The sequence below is a fragment of the Dermacentor variabilis genome, chromosome 1, assembly GCF_050947875.1.
Source record: "Dermacentor variabilis isolate Ectoservices chromosome 1, ASM5094787v1, whole genome shotgun sequence".
NCBI classification, from domain to species: Eukaryota; Metazoa; Arthropoda; class Arachnida; order Ixodida; family Ixodidae; genus Dermacentor; species Dermacentor variabilis.
In genome coordinates this window covers 72,175,088-72,189,785 of record NC_134568.1, presented here as the reverse complement: position 1 = coordinate 72,189,785, position 14,698 = coordinate 72,175,088, and the positions used below count along the sequence as shown (strand labels likewise).

General features: G+C 45.7%; 1 protein-coding gene across 1 annotated transcript in view; it reads right to left on the bottom strand.

Annotated features, from left to right (window-relative positions):
- Positions 1-11,666, bottom strand: part of LOC142576517 (uncharacterized) — a 51,092-nt gene extending 39,426 nt beyond the window's left edge. Inside the window, exons 1-2 of the mRNA XM_075686696.1 lie at positions 11,571-11,666; positions 9,598-10,039 (exon numbers count right to left, since the gene is read on the bottom strand). Coding sequence (XP_075542811.1) covers positions 9,598-10,039; positions 11,571-11,582 — 454 coding nt within the window. The 5' untranslated portion in view covers positions 11,583-11,666. The remainder of the gene's footprint in view (positions 1-9,597; positions 10,040-11,570) is intronic.
- Positions 11,667-14,698: the final 3,032 nt, after the last annotated feature.

The window sequence follows — 14,698 nt, the reverse complement described above, 5'->3', positions numbered from 1 at the left end:
GTATATGTATGTATGTTTACTCCTGCGTTTCTAACCGAAACTGTGACAGTCCGTACTTGAGAAAAAGAGCGTATTATTGAGTTCTATGCTAAAATGTAGCGAATATCCACATACGTACGTTTCAAAAGGATTTTACGTTCCGCGGTATATCTATACATATATGTTCTTTAGTAGACTCAGTGCATGTGAACGCCGATGACATTTCTACGCTTTTACTTGGAATAAAAAGATCACTGCTCTTAGGAACGTGATAGGGAATACAATGAACTTGCAGTCACGTGTTTCACTACCTTTCCTCTGGCCAAGTTTAAATTCACTGCCACCTGATGCTTGTTCTTGAGGAAAAGGCAACCCCTGCTTCAGGTTCATGTGTGTCCTGTTTGATAAAAAAAGCGTAGCTAAAACCGCAGCTTAGCGTGACAGTGCACGCAGTCGACGTTAACAACCATCTGTCGGCACGGCGCTCGCCCGCAATGGCTTCATGAGATACAATGTCAAAGTCAGAAAGCGTAGACGCTTCTACACACTCGAAGCGAGCCTTACGCGAAATGGATAGCGGGAGGTTCAATACCAGACCCAACCTCGGTTGCTGTTGTCTATGCATTTTTTTAACAAAAAGCACGCCTACACAGGATGCCCAAGGACAGCACAGTATCAATTTCCGAGAATCCCTAATTGCAATAGATACAATTTCCAATTTCGTATCCCCCCTTTCCCGCCCGTATAGCAAATCAAACTTCTTTCAGACAGGTAATTGACTGGTTTCCGGAACTCATCCATCAACTTTTTCTTGTCATTCTAAGCAAGATATCGGCCTCATGGCTTTACACCGGAGTTGTCTTTTACGTAGAACTCCAGGTCGACCGCAATAGCACAATTTTCTTGATGAGAACTTGGCACAAATTGAAAAATAAATAATGAGACTTTTGGTTTGGTTGGCATGAAAAGGAACATAAGTGATTGCCCCTATAGAAGACACAATACGGATCTCTGTGGCACGTATGACAGTCTCTCTATTTTAATATTTTCTTTTTGTTATTCCGGCTAAAGTTAAGTATGCATCCCAGGCTCACAGAAGCACACTTGTTATTCTTCCAGAAAACCATTGCGACATAATAGAGCGATCTATCTTTCGCCGTCCAACTGTCTACAGACGTGATCTGAAGGTCGCTGTTACCACCTTCTTACTACAGCAGATATCAGAGCATAAAAGCAGGAAAAAAAGGAATGTCGCAGACCTTCTGGGAAAAACACAGAGAGCGATTACGAATGGTTTCATTCTTGTGAAAAAGAGGGGAGACGTTGGAGTCTCCAAAGAGTGAGCGCCGACTACAAGGCAAGCACTGAGAAGTGAAAAATGTGGAACGTGATAATGGAAGTGAAGAATGCCATGAGCATGGACTAATACAACGTGTACATGAGAAAGTTTTTAGTTCTCGAATGATATTAATTTCGCCACCTCTTTATTTTTCTAGCTTTCAATTTCTCAATGTCATTCATAAATATACGCCACATTTGCTTCAGCCTGGGATGTTACTTTATTTTCCGTATTGGGCTCTTTCAACGCTTATGTCTCTTAAACTTATGAGTAGTTATGCAATGGCTCTCTATCTATACGGGGATAATGTTGCTTTTATTACTTAATTGTATCGTAAATATTTGCAAATATTTGTGCGTGCATGTAGAAATCAGGCTGTTTCCTGCGGGGAGGTCAACAATACGCAGCGTCAAGGAGGTTAATGGATCATAAGAAAGAAAGAAAAAGAGAGAGGGGGAGTCACGAGCACTACGCATACATTGGGCTGCGCATAGCACCTAACATTAATTGGTCATTGAGGCCAGTCGGTTTGATAATGTGACGCCCGCTTTGCTTTTTGTAAGCCTGCGGCACATGGGGCCATGGTCCAAGAAGATTTGTCTCGGAAAATATTCTGGGGTCTAACCCGTTTCTACAAGTCCGAAGAATATCGCGTTCGGCATTATAACAATGACGAAAACACAATATGTGTTCCGTTGTCTTTTCAGAGCTGCACGAGTCACACATGGGAGAATCTGTCATTCCTTTACGAAATGAGTAGACTGCTGTAAAACCATCCTTTACCCGAGGCGACGGAGTAAAGTTACATCACTACTGGAAGTGTGATGACGCCTGCAGCTTCAGTGCAGGGTGCAGTCTGTGGAGGTGACAGCTCGAAATATTCAGGGTGTTCCAAGAAGCTTGCCTCTTAGTTTGATCAAACAAAGACCCCTTGTCGCGTCCATTATGAAGAAGAGTAGGGGAATTGTTGTGCGTTCCTTCTTGCAGCAAAATTTAAAATTTCGATGGTCACTTGCACAACCACCTTTGACAAACGCACTGATAAACATTGCCTGGGGTTCAACGTTGCTTGAACCTATAGTTATACGGGCGAAAGCTCTGTTAAGCATGGTTAGACACGGTTCTTAAGTGCTTCTTCACCGCGAGCTATATCGGCAGGGTGCTCAGACTCATCCTGGCACCTGCGGCGAAGAGTTGACGCGCTTGCAACGGCGCGTGCTTCATCCATGGCGAGACTGAGTGATCACGCGCCACCGAAGCCGTTGTTAAAAAACCCTCGCCTAGTCACGTGGTACACGAAGACGAGGCTCGAGAGTGCGCATATGCGACGCCTCTCTACAGTGGATCACGTGAAGTGACGTCACACCTTCATACGTGCATGCCGGCGCCTGAAGATCAAACGCACGCCGAGATTGGCCTTGGGAGTTATACCTCGAGAAGAAGAACTTTCGCTCCTAAAAGTTACAATTCATTTTGCAAATCGCCACGAGATAGGACTACGTGCAGTAACTGTGCATCCTCTTTCAACGACCGCACGAGAGGGCGCTCTCGTTTATTACGTTGTGGCCGCAATCAACAGGCTTTATTGTGTGTTTCTTATTACACGTGCGGGACCCCGTGTCTTCCCTATTCACTTTTTGGCACATACTGGAGAACTTGTTTTTTGCTGCAAAAACAAGTTGGCAGCCACCTAGCCGTGCGTAGCTCCCGGTGTGACTGTCCTGCATTGTTTGAAAAATGCAAAATACTGAGGCGCTATGGTTTTCCCAGCGTGCACGTGAGGTATACGAGGCCTTTTGCATGGACAAGAAAGACGATATGTGCGTGAGTTGTGCGGTTTTCACATTATCCATCGTCACTATCTTCCTGACAATGTATTCCTACTATGATGTGTTCTCCTCTCCTTCCTGTCTATTCAAGGCCCTGTATATATTTCTGTGTGAGCAATAAAATATTGATTGAAAGTCGGCGCTTCGTCTGTGTCAGTCGTTGTCCAGCGCTGTTGCTCTTTTTCGTCAAACATTACTTTGCTTATGTCCAGCTACGTAGCATTTGCATATTTTGAAAGTTACCTGGGACACCTTATATATTACACTACGTTTCACAGAGACACACTAGTTTGAGACTCACTTGTTTGCATGATAGAAGAAATGTATACTGTCACGAGAGATGCATATCGTGTTGCGTGTGCGCAGAAAATTATCTCTTCGGATACATGTATCCCAGTGATCCGCAAATAGATCAGTAAAGGCCCTTAGGGTTTATAGGGGTGTCCTTCTCTTGCACGTCATCTTTGGCAGCAAAAATGAATGTTCAGGTTTGTCTTCTCGTCAGTACTCAGTTGAATCAGGAGAAATGCGAGGCAAGTCTAATGGGGGTTGCAGAATATGCCAATACCTAACGAAACAGGTGAGAAGTAATTGTTCCTTCAACTTTCTACTCCTTCATCAGAATGTAAGTTAAGCACAACAATTAATGCCCCGACAAATAAGAACACTTTGTTTCCTTTTGCTCACCTTGTCTTCAATGACTCTTCATATTCAGCAGCTTCTTTATCCGACCAGCACATCAATTAAAACCAATTAGCCAAGGTTCAAGTTTTCGCGCAGTGAACAAGGTATCGGTTGTAAATTTTGCAACGCCTGTTTTCAGAAACATTGAAATCAAGAATTACTGGCGATTACGAACAAGCTCTCCAGCATGTACGCACTCTACTGTAAATATGAGTGTTTTTTTTAACAAACCTTTCTTTTCGAACTCTCCCGGACTTTTCTGACTGTGGCAGCTGCTAGCTGGGATCGAACATGGGTCTCCCGGCACAGCGGCCCGATGTTCTTACCATTAAGCTATACAGCAGCAAGTATACTTCTACTGAGCCAATGCCAACTAGCTCTCCAAGAGGATAGCCGCGTGTCGCGTTGAGTAGCGCGGGTGCGTGAGAGCACATGCATGGCGTGCCAGTTTCCTTTATCCTTTATGCCAAAGACGCAGGAATGAAATGGCCAAATTTATAGGCAGTTGGTTAAACGCTTCACACAAATTCGCAGATGTACGTTGAATGCACATAGCTTTATTTCTCTATCTGTCTTGTTTATATCCCGGGATGTGAAAACATTTCCAGCAAACAGCGATTCCACTCGCCATATTTAGGTGTTTCTATTAATTAAACAATGTTTTTTTTTTATTATTCCTTGAATGTAATGACCTCTATGCCCTTTAGGGTACCTAAATAAATGGATGAATATCTCTCTTGCTTTACTGACGTAAACAATCGCTAAAGCTCCGACGTGGCTCAGTGGTTAGGGGGTCAAAACCCGCCGCGAAAGATTTCCGATTCGAAAAGCGTGTGTATACCGAGACTTGGGCGTGTACAGCCTCGTCCACTCTTAGGGTGAACACGGCTCACCGTGGCCGCGCTCCGCGGGGCGCCAGTGCGTCCGGCGCGGCGGCGCATTGAAGCGAAGCGGCGCAGGCGCACACGGACCCAGGGGAGGTGCTTCGCGTCGTCTGCTACAGAGCTGGAGCGCGCCGCTCCGGCTTTGCTGCAAAGTACACTTCGCTAGACCCAGGTGACTGAGCGACCGAGGCGGCGTTGCGGGAAGGCGCACTTCACTAAATGGAGCATCTTCTAGCTGGTTCGGTCTACAGCTTGTGAACAGCCTGCTTAATCAATATACATTAACAGAAACAAGCTTATCACCACATAAATCACTTAGCATGTTTTTAATAACTGATGAGGGTAAAAATACAGTCATTTCTTCGCGCTCTTTATTAGGCTGGTGCCATTTTATTTTACTCTCGCAGCACTTGGTGTAGTGCATACCGAGAAACCCATTAGGCGCGCTCTTCTTCGTTGGAGTCATCATGTGATGGAGCCTAGCGCGCCATTTCGCGCATGTCTTGATGCTAGAACGAATTTGCTTAATTGATATAAAGAAGCGACCTAAACCCGCAATAAATTCCACAGAAAGTTAGAGAGCGATTGTTCAATCATGCATCATCATGTTTGCCATCGATTTTACCATTAAGGAGGGCAATAATATTACTTCGACAGCAACTAAGAAGTGACATCTGCTACTTCGCGACTTTCTTATTGACGCGTTAATGTCGCTGGTAGGGGTGCATGGAGCGCTTTACGCGATGTAGGAAAGGGCTCTCCCCTGCATAGCAACTGATTTGGCGGCAGTTTTACTCCCCCTTTTCATCTTTCTACATCATATAAAAAAAATTCATTTTTGTTTTCACAGATTGGTTAAAATCTCCGAAGCGGTGCCGGTCCTTTGACGGCTACCTGACGTGAGAAGTCGCATTCTTATTTAGAGGAATCGTCGGTCAGTTATTTGATTACATTGATTAGGTGGAGTGAAACATGTGGCGCCGTCGTTTATTTGGTTGTTTGTTTTTTTTCTCCTTGGAGTCGATGCATTCCGCATGCGAATGCCCTTTCTGTCCGTTTTGAATAGGTAATTGAAGTGGAAAACCTATAATCTGCATGTCTGTTTTCTAGCTTAAATTACGTCTTGCCGGGTAATTAAGTCGTCACTCGCTTGTATTTCATTTCAGTACTTCCTCGGAATAGGTCATATGCATATTCTCACTAGCATATAATTGTGCGATATGCGTCCCGAAGCGGCACATGGCCTCTGCGTTACGCCATATAGGTGGGCATCGGATAAATTTGGAGAAAAGGAGGAAGTGATTTCTCTTTTTTTTAGGGGCTAGGAGGGTGGCGAGGCTGAGTGGGTAAAACCCAAATATGAATACGGCACAGGAACCCTCGCCTTGAACATGCGATGCTGTTGCCGTCGTGGGGAAGTGGCCGGTCCGTGTGTTAGACGAACGTGGCCACGATAATTCAGTGTCGTCTGCCGATAGCATGCCGGTGGTCGGCCAACGGGCTCGACATTTATCGACTTCGGCGATAAAAACGCTGCAACAGTGCAGGATTTTATTTCCCCGGTGCAGTTTCGGAAACTGGCCATGTCGCGGCTACCGGAAAAAGAAAGACGACGCATTGTTGATCTGTGCCTACAAAACTATCCTCAACGCGTTATATCGTAGATGACGAAAAGGCCACTGAAAACAGTGAATCGAATAGTCCAGGCTGACAAGAAGGATGGAAGAATTGCGGATGCTCCCCGTAAAGCCCGGCAAACAGTGACCACTGAAGCTGAATACATGACCATTGTTGCGGCGGCTGCTGCAAACCCGACCTTTATCGCTCAGGAAATTAAGAACAGCCTCTGGCTGGGTGACGTCTCTGACACAACTATCAAGCGTCGCCTCTACTCCCCAGCCTAATAAAGAGCGCGAAAAAATGACTGTATTTTTACCCTCATCACTTATAAAAACATGCTAAGTTATTTATATGGTGATAAGCTTGTTTCTGTTAATGTATATTGATTAAGCAGGCTGTTCACAAGCTGTAGACCGAACCAGCTGGAAAATGCTCCAGTAAGTGAAGTGCACCTTCCCGCAACGCCGCCTCGGTCGCTCAGTCACCTGGGTCAAGCGAAGTGTACTTTACAGCAAAGCCAGAGCGGCGCGCTCCAGCTCTGTAGCAGACGACGCGAAGCACCTCCCCTGGGTCTGCGCCTGTGCGCCTGCGTCGCTTCGCTTCTATGCGCCGCCGCGCCGGACGCACTGGCGCCACGCGGAGCGCGGCCACGGTGAGCCGGGTTCACCCTAAGAGTGGACGAGCCTGTACATTACCAGTTGGTCTAAAGGTCTAACGCCTCCACCACACGGCGCCTCTCAGAGCCCTTGTGTTCCTTCGGGACTTAATAACTCCCACAAATCAAAGAAGCACGGCGAAAGTTTCAGAAATACGATCGTGACGAAAACACTTAGACATGTGAATAAAAAAGGTTTTCATTATCAGATTTAATTGTTCAAGTACAATTTTACACTGCAGAGACTTCGTAGGATGAACGGTAGTTACATTGAGGTGCTTACATTCGTTTATAACGCGCCCTGTTAATGCGGTAACCGTTACCTATGCATGCAGGACGCGCAAAACGGACGGGGAACACAAGGAAAAGACGACATTAGCGCTGCCTCTATTCTAGGATTCGCATCAACGAGCTTGATTATGGCATTCGTTACATTACATATGCCGTCCGGACACTCAGTACTTGTGGATACCAACTTGCAACTACGTACATGCGAGGCTACAATGAAATAATGGAACATAGCTGTAATAATGTATATCATCATCATCATCATCATCGTCATCATCGTCATCATCGTCATCATCATCATCATCATCATCAGCCTGGTTACGCCCACTGCAGGGCAAAGGCCTCTCCCATACTTCTCCAACTACCCCGGTCATGTACTAATTGTGGCCATGTTGTCCCTACAAACTTCTTAATCTCGTCCGCCCACCTAACTTTGCTACACTTCCCTTCCCTTGGAATCCAGTCCGTAACACTTAATGATCATCGCTTATCTTCCCTCCTCATACATGTCCTGCCCATGCCCCCCATTTCTTTTTCTTGATTTCAACTAAGATGTCATTAACTCGCGTTTGTTCCCTCACCCAATCTGCTCTTTTCTTATCCCTTAACGTTACACCCATCACTCTTCTTTCCATAGCTCGTTGCGTCGTCCTCAATTTAAGCAGAACCCTTTCCGTAAGCCTCCAGGTTTCTGCCCCATACGTGAGTACTGGTAAGATGCAGCTGTTATATACTTTTCTCTTGAGGGATAGTGGCAACCTGCTGTTCATGATTGGAAAATGCCTGCAAAACGCACCCCAATTGTAAATATAGTAAGGCTACTAATAATACCTCGAAAATCTGCAAGATAGTGGAAGATCGTTTCTCAAGAGAAAGCACTCCGGAAACTCTGTTGATTGCGTAAATAAATAGTTCTTTTTATTGAATTGATCCATGACATCTTTGTATGGGGGCCGGGACAAGATACAGTTGTCGTACTGAAGGCCTCAGATGGTGCCTCGTTAATGCCCATGAATGCTTTTTCTTTTTTCTTTTCAGTCGTGATTCATGTTGTTATAGGTGTCGTTCGATGATATGCCCAGCAGAATGGCTGCTATTTCCTTCTGTACCAATTAACGACATTCCGTTGCATTTTGGTCAATGCGTAAACAGGCGAGAGTGAAGTGATGAAAGCAGAGAGCTATCGTGTGAATTCTGAAAAGGAACAAGAGATGCAGTACGGTTAGTAATGAACAAATCGGAATGCCTGATGACCGTAAAATTTTGTTAACTATAATAACGGTTGCAAAATTGAGAATGAATGAATGCTTCGACGTTACTAACGAGCATTGAAAAATAATTTTCTACTACAATGCCGCAGAACGTACCCCAGACGCCGTGGATAAAACTTCCCTGCTGAATTACATTAATTATTTTCGTGTTTTTGGTACACAAATAGGTTGTATTTTATTTAGATTAGGAAACAAGAACAAAACATACCACCCTGGCATTCAGTTCGCTCTTTTTTGCAAAGTATATATGGTATATCAATGGAAGATACCTGCAGTTGTTAAGAAGACATAGCGTCAATATTTTTGCAATCATAGATGAGAGGCAGAATTGGTAATGCCGGCATTAAATTAGCACAGCCCAGTTTAACGTATGCGCATTACTGGTCACACGCTGATGAGAATATATTTTCAGCTTATTTCGTTCAACTGAACAGCATCAGCACAATTAAAGCGGAACAGTCGCTGTAAGTACTAATCTTTGCTGAAATTTATCTCGAGCTCGTACAGAGGAATGCACTGTCCTAAGACGCATAATGCCCAGAGTAGGTGTTTGCTACTCTGGGAAATAAAATGTGCTAACATGAGTTTGGCGCCCGTGATTCCAGAACGTTCGCTGAACACGGTCGCCAGTGTAGGTGCGATTATAAACGCTTTCAAATCACGATCCGTTTTCTGAGAAAGCTGTATAGTTCTACGCATCGCTGCACGCATTTTGCAAAATAAACTATGGGCAGTGATAGAATCATAGTTTACTCTTTAGTTACGCTCTGGAGTCCGCCTGAACTTTCATTCGCAGAGATCGGGGATATCGCTTACGCTCTACCGTTACGGTTACCGCTTTGCCGATCTGTTTAGCTTCGTGCGTGCTAGCTAACCCACTCATGCTTCTTGCGTGCCAGCATTGCTCGGCTTGCATGCCACATGTGAATCTGGGAAGTCGCAGAGACCGGAGTGGCAACTATAGGGTGTTAAGTAGCCTTGGAGCTAAATCTGCAGTTCACTAAAACAAATAAGCCGCAACTTTCATTCACACCTTTGGTTTACTAGCCGAGGTAGCCTGCCTGGTATCCCAAGCCGTAGCTATTGGCTCCTGCTCCATGGGCCTGGTTGTTGTAGGCATTTCCGAAGCTGCCCTGTCCGTAGCGGCGGTTTGCGCCGGCGTTCTGGGCAACACCGAAGGCCTCGCGATCTCCGTAGGTCTGCACGTTGCCGTAGTCGCGGCGGTTGGTGCCTCCGTAATTGTAGCCAAAGCCACCCTGCCCGTGAGTGTTTCCGTAGGCACCCAGGCCAAAGCTTCCACCGCGGTTGAAGCCAGAACCGTAGGCCCCAACCCCATAGCCCGGGTAGAAGCCTGTGCGTCCCTCAAGAGGCTTCTCGCCTTCAGGGGCGGGCTTGGCCTCTTCAGCAGGAACCTCAGCGGGTGGAGCTACTTCCTCGGCCGGGGCAGCCAGGGCTAGACCCAGGAGGGCGAAGAGGGCAGCGAAGGGCAGCTAAAAGACCAAGAGCGTCAATTGTGAAATATGCCTTCAACGAAGATCGTTTGCGTCGCTTTGAATTTGAAGTGGAGTATCGGAAAATATATATCTCTGTTAGGTCTTCACAACAAAGAAAGCGCCTGCCACGGTAAATCAGTGGCTGGCGTTGCGCTGCTAAGCTCGTGGTCGCGGGTTCGACCGCAGCCGCAGCGCCGTAATACGATGGAGGTGGAATGCATAAACGCTTGTTTACATTGCATTAATTGGACGCACGTTAAACAACCCCAATTGGTCAAAATAATCCGGGATCTCTCTCCACGGTGTGACTATTATTCAGATCGATGTTTAGGCACGTAAAACCCCAGAATTTAATTAATTCACAACTACGAAAGGGTCCAGGTGCTTTTTTATGACTCCGATAACAAGTGACAACTCCGAGGTCTTCTGCAGCATGATAGCTGTCTACACTTTGGGAAAAATCGGCGCCATTTGAGGCTCTAAATTGAAAACTAAAGGAACTCAAAGCATCTCAGAATAAACGTGAATGTAGCTCTCACACGACCCAATATTATACCTCGCAGTACGCAGCCGGACGCGAGCTTCTGCAGGAAGCACGCTGAACACTGTGTACCCAAGCTAAGAGGCTAGTCAGAGAAGAGTCCTTGCCACCAGGACAAGTTTCGTCATGACGACAAGAAATTGAGTTCAGCAAGGAAATTTCGACGAAGGCTTCTGTCAAGGCGACAGGTCGCGCCGTTTTGAGAAAAGCCCACGTCGTTCACGCAAACCATAACTGCGCCACTTACACACATTGTTATTCAAGCAATTTTAAGCATATTGCATCTGTTTAACTTTTAGTCGAGGAGACATTTATTCAGAGTTCTTTTTTTTTTCATGTTTTAAATATGAGTCACCCTATAAAGCGTTTCAGGTTCATCTCCTTAACGGTGTGGCCGCGGCTTCCGCTATGTCACATATTTGCTAAAGGATATTCTTTGCGTGTGGCATTAAAAAATCCATCAAAATAAAGGTGTTTGTTCTAACTGCGAAATACTAAGGTAAAGAGACGAATGCTTAGAATTTTAAAACAAGAGCAATTTCACGTATCAGTAATCTGAAGCCCATTCAAAGAGTACACTAAAACTTATGTGATGTGTCTTCACAGCGATGAGTCAAGAATAGCTTACGTGCACCAACTGCTCATGAACATAAACTACTACGAAAGTTATTCACAGAATAAACACACCAAAATCGGCAAAACGAGATGGAATCTTCACTCCGACTGACAAATGGGCAGCATTACCCAAAATCACTGGACGAATAAGTTACCAACCTCCAAAACACGCGGATTGACCACCTACCCTCTCCAGCTTTGCCTGCCAGACTTCGACCTTACTCTCTTCGGCCACAACTCGAAACAAAGCGACAGACGCACGCTCGTATTATCGGTCGCATACTAAACAGTGTGTCAACCTCGACTCCTTTTCCCACAAGCATCAATCGCGCACTCGGGCACACAGAGAGCGAAGCCCCATTCGCTGCTTACCAGGCGGCTCATGTTGGTGGCGGTGTCAGCTGTCTGGAGAGCTCGGCAGCGGATTGTAGCCGGGCCGACTTCGAAAGCCGCTTTTTATAACGAGGCTCGAGGAGCGGGTGGTCGGCTCGTGGGGGCCGGGGACACGCTTGCAGCAGGCCGTGTTTCCCAGGCTGGAGAGCGGACCACGCACACGGCAACTCAAAGTGCCCGCGTCCGGTGCAACAACCCTCTCGGAAGCGAAATCGCCCGGGAAGGGGTGGAGAAGGCTGCGTGTCCTGAGCGAGGGGGGGGGGGGGGGTGCACCCGAAAGGTGTGCTGGGCTTGCTCAGAATGTCGGGAGGAGAGGAGTGTGCTGCTGGTCGGCCGACCGTGCAGCCGGAGGCAACGGAGTCGTCAGCCGATTTCGCGGAACACCAGCCCCCTAGCTTGCGCGAGTCTCCCGCAGTGTGAAAGCGGACGACCCATGAGGCAGTCACCGAGTATTTGAGAGCGAGCGGAAACAAAACGTAAGAATAAAAAAAAACGACGAAAACAGACAGTGCCCGTGTGGTTAAGATGGCGCCAGCTGATATGGGGGTGCCCCCACGTGTTGCACCTGACTCCGACGACTCCTGGAGAGAGGGCCAAGAAGGGCGAGAGAAATAAACAAACTGCAGCATACCGTGTAGACGAGAGACCACGTGCATGAACTAAATACAACTCAACTGAGAGCTACAAAAAAATAATAAACGTTGAGAGAGGTAACGTACCAGATTGGAGAGGAGGAAAGAAGAGCGGGCAGGTGACCTTCAAAGTGCTTCTTGCGGGCCTTTATTTTTCAGTTGGCCAAACTCTCGTGCGGGCCACCGCTCAGCTGCTTGCGGCGCCTGCAGTGATGCTCACTCATTTGGCCATGCGGGTGCGCGTAAGTCGTCGTCCGATTCGCACGCTGCACCGCTCCCCCTGTACATCGCGGGGTCAAGCTATAGACACAGCAGCTAATAGCTGAGGTCGTGGTTCATGCATTTCGCTCGAAGCGGCTCTGCTGCCTGACCGTTTTCAAGGTGAACGGTACACGCGTCGACGGCCGAGTCGTAACGCCGAAAAATGGGCAGGCAACTGGGCAGGGTGAAGACAAACAAGCCACTTAAAGAAAGTCTTTCCCGCGCATAGGTCCTTCATTCGAGTGCATTGAGAAATATTTAATTCACAGATCAGTAATATGTGCGGTAACCTACACACGTGTGACACAGGTGTCCATACACTCATAAACAAGCTAAATCTATGCAACAGATAATGGGAATTATTGTTCTTGAATTGTATAGAGGTAACGATAACTTTGTTCCGAACTTCTTGTTTCCTCTTATAGGGAAGGAAACTGTTTAGGCTGTCATAAGAGAAACGCAGAGAAATAAGTGACTCGTAGTTTTGGCAAGTATTGCTCTTCAAGGTCTCACTTGAAGTGATGTCAGCGCCTTTAGCCGTCACCTGGAAAGATATAACCCAGGAAGCAAGCAAGACGGAAGAAGGCACCGCTTTTCAGTAGAAACGGAAAGGTGTGCCTTCTTTTTCCAGCGAATCCGTACTGCTCCTAACAAAATGGCGCGAAGAGCAACCACCTTACAGCTAAAGTGTACGTGTAACAGCGACTCATACTGCGAGTGCACCTGTGTGTAAGTCGATATTTTTATCAGATTGCGAAAGAGATGTTCTCGCAAATTTGTCACTGCGTTTCCGATCTCAGAAGTAGGACTTTTGCCATGCCACCTCACTTGGGCCGGAAAGTTGCATTACAACATTAATAATATGACAGGCTACCCTTTATATTATACAGCCTGGAATACTGCATAATGGGGAAAAGGAAGGCAAATGTTGATTATGTGGTTTTTGAAGACATACCCCTGAATTGTTACGAATGAGGCAAATAATTTTCAAATGATAACCTTTTTAACATCACCCAATGTCAAATAATCGAACGATACGTGACGAGGTAACATGCCCTAAACGAGCTTGCTAATTAAACGGCCCATCATAAATGTGATTTATGTTGGAAATGAAAGGTTGAAGAATAGTAAAAATAACTTCTTTTAAAAGTGGATGACCACGGGAAGAAGGAGCAGGAGTCCGGGTGTGGGTTTTAGGCTGAAACTCTGCCGGGCTTGCCTCCAGGAATACATAGGCTATCAAAGAATGTGAAGGTATTGTATTAGTCTCCTGATTTTATGAAGTTGCATTTATTTATCCGTGAAACAGCTAAACACTACCGTCAATTAATTTGCGTCCGGAAGCCTAGGGTTGTACAGCTTTTTCTTAATTAGGGCACAACCAGAACTCTATAGTGCCGCGATTATTTGCGGTCATTTGGTACCTCACCACACACAACATTGACCGATGTGGTGATACTATTTTGCTGCAGACATGACACAGTAAGTTGCTGTTTTAATGCCATAAAGTAGCACCGAAGCTAATACAGGCGCCGCAATGCAGCGCTGCCGATAAACTTGGCCACTTGCCTAAAGTTAATAGAAAAAGCGAAACCTCAGAGTTGCTTTTCTTCATTTCTTCTCCTTATATATATATATATATATATATATATATATATATATATATATATATATATATATATATATATATATATATATATATTTCGTCTCCTTATATATATATATATATATATGAAGTCTGGGATGGTTGCTATAGGTATACGTATAATAACAATATTTGTCACGGACGCGATAGTATAGTGAACATAAAATGTTCCGGCGAATACCAAATAAGGCGTGTGATTTTTCAAGAAATGCAATTTGTAATAAACCATATCCGTTGTTTTCTGCGTATAACGGATCCAGCAAATCTGAGCGAAGGATATGGTCGAAGTGTTACCAGAAACGTATAGTCACTGGTTGCTTTTCTTTCATCATCATCAGCCTATTTTTATGTCCTTTGCAGGAGGAAGGCCTCTCCCAGCGTCCAATTACCCCTTATCAGGCTTACCAGCTCCTACAAACCAGGATGCGAACATAAACACGTGTATTGACTGTTTCTTTTTATTTTTTGATGGCAAGCGTGTTGCAATATCTGTTACTCTTTGCCGAGTAAAGTGCGATTTTTCCTCATTGCAGATGGTCTTACACCAAGGCAATACGTGGGAGGACTTT